Source organism: Uloborus diversus, chromosome 2, assembly GCF_026930045.1.
Source record: "Uloborus diversus isolate 005 chromosome 2, Udiv.v.3.1, whole genome shotgun sequence".
Taxonomy (NCBI): Eukaryota; Metazoa; Arthropoda; class Arachnida; order Araneae; family Uloboridae; genus Uloborus; species Uloborus diversus.
Window position 1 is genome coordinate 155,969,214 of NC_072732.1, and position 7,467 is coordinate 155,976,680.

A 7,467-nucleotide genomic window follows, 5' to 3' on the forward strand; every position below is an offset into this window, starting at 1 on the left:
GATGTCGCCTTCAGAAGGGTGAAAATTTCAAACTAGTTTTGGCCAGGATTTTCAGTCAAATACTCCACTGTGCGTCGCTTGGATTCCAGACGTTGCAACCTTTTTACCTCTGGTGGATATTCTCTTGGACATTCGGATATGCTATAGATATCTGTTGGATAAGGTCAATGTTCAGCTTGTTATCTCTTAGATATCTATAGGAAGTAGTTTGGAGATATGTGGTTGTCTGGGTAACCCCAAGGTCTAGGAAAATTGGACGCCGACCACATTCAGGGCCGGATTTGAGGGCAGGTGGGGCTACTGCCCCTGGGCCTCCACAACAAAAGGGCCCCCACAATAAAATTTTTACAAAATATCCTGACTTTCACGGGTCGAAAATATCGGATATATACATATATATCAAAATACTCGTATATATATCAAAATATCGGATATTATCAAAAATATGATGATCTTTTTGAACCCTGATTAGGGGCCTCCACACTTCCAAATCCGGCCCTGACCACATTGGCCCACTGTTCCCGGCATCCAAAATCCAAAATGCTCGACGGCCAATCTTCCCATTCCGACTACCCCTAGAACTCCGAAGAGTATTTTTTGTTTGAAAATTACTTTAAGAAATATGATGATGATCTGTTTAAAAAAAATGTACAGTGGTCTAGAAATTGATTTTTGTTGATCCCAACAATATCTGATGCAAGTGTGGTCACTTTCGCATGCATTGAAATATCAGATGTGGTAGAATGAAAATTACTGTAATTGATGTAAATCTGCAAATATTTAAATTGTTTGAACATCGGAATTTCATTTTCCTCTTATTTTATAATTTTCAGTTCCTGTTTGCAACAGTTTTCGCCAATACATAACGACAGCATTGTTAATGCTAGACACGAATATCTGCCAATGTTGATGGTTGACATCTGCCCACACCCAAATTAATTCGATATTGGCCTATTTTCGACTATTGGCTTCGTTTCGACATGTATAAAAACTGGTAGTACTATTCAACACATCACTTCAGAATGATCAGCCTTCAACTAGGCACAAATCTTAAGTCTACGAATGTGTGCAAAAAAGTTTGCCGTTTGATACTTGCCAACCAAGCCCGTCATGATTGTTGTTGTGTCTATGGCGGGCTCTGCTAGCGTCCGCGCCATCTACCGGAACCATTAATACGTTACTTTGGAAAATCTACGCGTCCGTACGTAGGTAGAAACTACGGATTTTTTCTGCCACTGACGGCGTTGCGATCGTTATTTGAAGGTCAACACCCAACGACGCTACAGCATCGAGTTTGTAAATTTTGTGTTTTATCTTTTTCTTGAGTCGCAGAGAAACGTGCTCAACGACAGCGTTGTTTTGAACGTCATCACCTCTGATTTTATTTACGTGGTTCTTCAACGCGAGTTCATTTAGGGATTTTGTATAGTATTGGAGTTTGAAATGGTAATTTATCGTTATGGATATTGGATCTCAGTTTGACGACGATTTTTTCGAAAAACCTAAGGAAAAAGAAGGAAGCGATTCCTCATATTATGAAGCTAAAGTTTGTATGCCGTTGGTAAGTTGACACTTTCCTCTCTGTTTACGGCATTTTTAAACGTGAAAAATATTCAGCATGATCAATAGTGTGCCGTAAATACTATTTATTTTTGTTGCTGTTTAATGAAATTTTGGTGTCATTGAACACTCCGTAATATTGAAGTATTCAAGTAACTCTGAATTTTGGGAACTTCGGTTTACGGGTTTGCAAATTATTTTGGGATAGTTGTCACGGGTGGCTGTTACGGAGAAGAGAGCAATTGCCTTCTCACTGTCAAATGCAAAGACCCCTTCCCTTTTCTGAGTTCGAAATTAATAATCGATTGAAAAGTGATAAAATTGTTCGTTTCACACTTTTCAAAAAAAACTAATTGACTTGATGAGTGTGCTTTATATCGTTCTCGTGTTATTATTACATGTAAAAACCCCTCCCTAAGTCCCGCACCCCCTTAACCCCCCCCACTTTTTTGGTGTATCAACCGCCTGTGATGGTTGTTGATCCTGCTATCTACGCTTAAAGTTCATCCATCACTAAGCTGGTAAAACAAACGATCTCATGAGTCACGCAAAAGTTAATAGTTTATGGAGCCAAGCCTGTTGTTTTCCATTTTTTGGGGGGGGGGGGGGGAAGGGGGCGACAGGCCAGAGCATGAAGTAGAGAAACAACAAAACTACGCCTACATTAATAAAAATGCAGGTCTTATTTGGATGATTGACCCCCCTGGATTTGAGTAGCATTATCAATTTGTTTTAATGTTTTTTTTAATGAAATGCATTGAGTAACAAATTCTGCTCAAGATATTCATTTCTTTCTTCAGTGCAGCTGCTGCCCCCTCTAACCCCCTTGAATGAGTTCTGTGTGAAATGCCTAAACTAAGGAACATGTCATTAAAGTTTTTCATTCAAATTAATCTGAAACCAAGTTTCTCTGAAAGAATTTAAAAGGCTGGAACATTTTCATTAAAAGTGATTGTTAATGTGCAGGGGTGCCCATCCCCCCCTCCAGCCCAATGGCGCAAAATCCCCCCCCCCAAAAAAAAAAATTCACAGCTCTCTTGCTTTTAAATTAGGTTAAACATAACACTTTTTAGAATCACACATTGCCAGTTAAATTTGCAATCATTTAATGAACCAATCAAAACAATTCAACAAAATAAAGTTGCTTGAGATGAAAAAAAGCAATACGACTCTCTCCCATTCCCATCGTAAGTATAATATTGACTCAAAATGGATGGTTTCTGGGTTTTTGTTCCTCCAAAAAATTTACGAATTTGCAGTTTTTGTCGATCTTTCGTAATTTTAGACATAGGAGAGGCTTGGTGACCCTCCTGTGAAAATTTTTTGAAACTGAAACTCTAAAAACACAATTGCAGATTGCTTCGATTATGTCAGGTAAAGGGGGGCTCAGTGACTCTGCTTCGGAATTTTTTCAAAATCGTAGTTCTAAAAATGCAGTTTTAAACAAGCTTTAGTAATGTTAAAGAGAGAAAAGATTTCCATTTCTCTTCCGTGGCAATTTTTCGAAATTCAAACTCCAACAACGTAGTTTTAGACAAAGGTTTGGTAATGTTGAGGGGGGGGGGGGGTTCCGGGGGCCCTCCCCTGGAATTTTTTTGAAATTATAGTTCTAAAAAGTTGTTTTAGACAATATTTGGTAATGTTTCGCAGAGGAGAGACTTGGTGATGGTGACCCTCCCACGACAATTCTTTGAAATTGTGACCTCCAAAAACGGTTTTTTTTAATTGTCTTCGTTAATGTTAGGTGAAGAAGGTTGGGAGATCTTCCTGGAAAATTTTTTAAGTTAAAGTGTTAAAAACGCGAATTAAAGCCAACTTTGGCATTGTTAGGCAGTGATCAGTTTTTCAAAATTGATGCTCCTCAAATGCAAGTTTAGCCAACCTTCGATGATGTTAGGGGGGGGGGGGGGTTGGAAGCTCTCCCACGCACTTTTATTAAAATTGTCATTCTGGAACGCAGTTTTGGGCGATTTTCAGTAATGTTTGGGGGGCGGGGGGGTTTGGTGGCACTCACTTTAGAAATAAAAACTCCAATAGCAGTTTTAGACGATCTTTGTTAACAATAAGGAGAAGGGAGTTCAAGGGCTCCCCCTGAAACTTTTTTGAAATTGTACGTTTAAAAACGCAGTTTTCCGCAGGAACTTCCAATTTTTTACTAAAGTTTGGGGGGAGGAGCAACAATTTAGCATAGAAATTAAGCTTGAATAAAAATATCAAAAAGTTCAATATTTTGTGGTTTTGATAATTTAACTCTGGAGATGAGTAATTAATTATAATATATGTTTGCTAGATAACAGAATTCTATTTCAGCAAAAAGAAAATGCTGATCAGTCTCGATTAATATATACAACAGAATGTTTCTCAGTTCTCATAAAAAGTATCAGAAAACTTTTTTATATTTTTCTAGTATTTCAATTAAAGTTCAGTATAGATTCCAGTATTTTAACAAAATTCCAGTGCATTTCCAGTATAAGTAGGTACCCTGTATTGTGTACCAACTATTCAAAAAAAAAAAAAAAAAAAGCATTTATGAAATTATTTTAAAGTTAAAAAAAAAGAGAAAAAATAAAGTGATATGCTTTTAGGTTCTACAATTTAATAAAAGAAAATAGAAAAGCCTTCTCGAGCAAATTTATAAAGCAAATAAACAAAATAACAAAAAATTTAACACCAAAGTTACAGCAATGTGATTAGGCACAATACTTAATTGGATCTGTAGAAAGAATAGAAAAAGCATAGAAAGGCAATTTTAAAGGTGCTGCTTTAAGGCTATTAACATGAGCAAATATAAAAAATGACGTGTCTATTAATTGAAGGGGTAAATCTGATGTGTGCTCTAATAACTTCACCCCTGTTCAATGTTCGATGTCTTTTTAACGATTTGAATGAATAATTATGTATACTCATATATATAGAATCGAAATGATCATAGTATGGTAAGGAAGAGAGGAGATTGGGGCACAATTTGATTTTTCACTCTGAGATTCATTAAACATTTCTCACCATCCCAGATTTTTGAAAATTTTGAATTTATTGACTTTTTATTTTAATTTTTTAACAGAACTCTGAAGCGGACAAACACGCCCCGAGCCCGGGGTTTGTGGATTGAAATTACAAAAACAACTTCTGTAACGATATTAATGATAAATATTATCCAATATTGTAACTCATTTTCTTTTTTGCTTAGCATGGAAAAAATATATTAGTTTAAAAGTCAATATAACATTTAAAATATTAATTTAACCAATTTCTGCACGGTATTTATGCCAGGATCATCTTAAGTTTTAAAAAATCGGCACAACTTGTTGCTTTATCAACTTTGCTGTTGCTGTAACTAGCAGGGCCGATCCTAGGGTGTCGGCCGCCCGTGTGCAAAGACCTAATGTGCCGCCCTCAAGAGTAATTTGCATATTTTGACTAATCTTTAACGTCTATATAAATCTTTCTTTCAATTCCTATGCCAAGTTGGAATTTAAAAAAAAAGAGGGGGGGACAGAAGAATCATCTTATAAAAAGGAAGAAATTTTTTATAGTAAGAAACTCCTTAGGTACAATTTATATCTTTGAAGAAACTAATAGATACCAAAATTTACTAGTAAAAACGCATTTTATAGTCTTTCTTCGGTGACATCAGAGAAGGGACGGAGGAAGGGGAAGCGTGGGGGCGGTGTCAGGGGTTCAGGGGAGGAGGATTGCTCCAAGAAAATTATCGAAATTGGCGTATGAAATATATTTTTAGTTAATCTTTAGTTGTGTTTGGTTCTAATTACAAAAGAATGAAGTATATTCAAAGTGTATGGAGAAATTTTCGAAATTGGCGTCAAATATCGCAATTTTAGGAACTTTTTCGAGACTTTATGTGAAAGTAATGTTGCAGTTCTTTCCTAAAATTCTTTCAAAATTGAAATCAATTTGAAGCTATTTTTTAAGACCATAGCTTAGGAAGGATCGGCGTTCTTCCCGAAAAATCTCCGAAACTGAGATTTTAAACCCGCAATTTTGGGTTACCTTTGTTGACGTTGCAAGAGGGAGGGAGATTCAATCGTCTCCCATCAAAAGATTTCGAAATATAAGTTTAAAACGCAAATTTAGGCTGTCTTTGGTGACGGTAGGGGATCTGGTGGCTATCCTCCGGTAGTTTCTCGGCACTATTTTTTCAAAAACCGGTTTTTGGCTAGATTTGAAAACAACAGGGGAAACATGAAAATATTCCGAACCAAAATATTTTTCGGAAAGGAAATCCATTATAGGCTATTTTTGGGAAGGAAGGATTTTGGAGCTCTTAAGTGGATATTTCTAAAATCGCAATTTTATATTATCTTTGGTGACGTTAACAAAACTGGGAAGCTTAAAAGGATCTTTCGGATATTTTTCAACATTAATATTTGAAAAATATAACTATAGACTTTTGTCCACCTCACCTCGACGATTGATGGATTGCCCTAGCACCGTAAAAAGTTACATAAGCCTGGCAGTTCTCCTCCGAAATTCTTTAGAAATATAAGGCCCAAAATCGTATTTTAAGCATTGTTTGATAACGATGGGACTAAGGAGAGGGTTCAGTGTGCCCTCACGAACTGTGTTTTTGAAACTGAAGTCAATTTCAGGCTAGTTTAGGCAGGAAACTATGGCTCCACGGAATCGTCCAAAAACGAAATTTTCAGGTATAGTGATTGCGTTGGAGTAAAGGGGGATCCGGGGTCTTTCCTCAAAAGTTCTTGAAACTGATGTTTGAAAAACACAATTTTAGTTTGTTTTTCAATACGTTAAGTAAGAGGGGGTGGAATTAGGAGCTTCTCTGAAGACGCTAATTGAGACTGTCTTTGGTAGTAATGTTTGCGAATGGATTTCGGGGTCCTCCACTGCAAAAATTTCGAAAAATGTCAAAGCAATTCTACATGACGTTTGATGATAGGAAGGGCTGTCGTCTGAAAACACGTTTTGGATTTTGGAGCCAACATTTTTAGGCTATATTTGATTAAGTTAAAATGGAAGAGGTGAATCAGAGACTTAATTTGGTCCTTAAGATCGATTTTCAACCAGCGAAATTTTCCGAAAGTAAAGTCCTAGAAACGCAATTTTAAACCTTCTTTAGTTTCGTCAAGGAGGTCATGCCATCCTTTTGGATCTTCGTTTTGGAGCCGCATTTAAATTTGCTTCCCGGGGCAAGGGCCCTGTCCTCCTACCTAATCTGAAACCGTGCAGTTCATTCAAGATTTTTATCAGCTAAATTGTCATAAATAGAGAAAAGTACAACATTGTAGTTCGTCATTCATATATGTTACTCTCAAGGTAGTCACGCAATTTTCCACTTTCTCTCCACGCATCCACGATTGTTAAACACAGAGTTTGTTACATAGTTTGTTGTTTGAAATGCTTTGCTTGCGAGAGTATCTAATCAGTATAGCTCTTTTTTTAATAAATAAAATATGTCTTTATTGTTTAGGTCTATAAAAGCTTGGGTGGTAAACATTAGTGGCCGCCCTCGGTGCTCCTTTTAGATGGCACCATTTCATGCTTCAGAAGGGGGCCTTTCCCCTCCCCTGTATCCATGCCTGATTACCGGTTCTGCCACAAACTTTGCAACCAAATGGAGCATGTGTGTTAAAAGTAGATATTAATGGACAATGAACCAATACAATGTTCCCTAACATTCTATTTTCCCTAAACTATGTATGCTGTCGGGAAATCGACACATACTTTGACAATTGAACATTTAAAAGTCAGCATATTTATTCCACTTATTATAAGTTATCTTGTGAGAAATTCTTGAGGAATTTTGTTCGATTATAAGAACTATATGATGCGGCCTGCGGCCGCCCCTTGCTTTGGCCGCCCTTGTGCGGAGCACACTCTGCACACCTGCTAGGATCGGCCCTGGTAACTAGAATTTTTTTAAAAGTTTTC

General features: G+C 37.0%; 1 protein-coding gene across 1 annotated transcript in view; it reads left to right on the forward strand.

Annotated features, from left to right (window-relative positions):
• Positions 1-1,335: 1,335 nt before the first annotated feature.
• The window catches only part of LOC129216103 (uncharacterized protein C8orf76 homolog), an 89,381-nt gene continuing 83,249 nt past the window's right edge, over positions 1,336-7,467 (forward strand). The window contains exon 1 of the mRNA XM_054850257.1: positions 1,336-1,561. Within this exon, the coding sequence (XP_054706232.1) occupies positions 1,460-1,561 (102 nt within the window). The 5' untranslated portion in view covers positions 1,336-1,459. The remainder of the gene's footprint in view (positions 1,562-7,467) is intronic.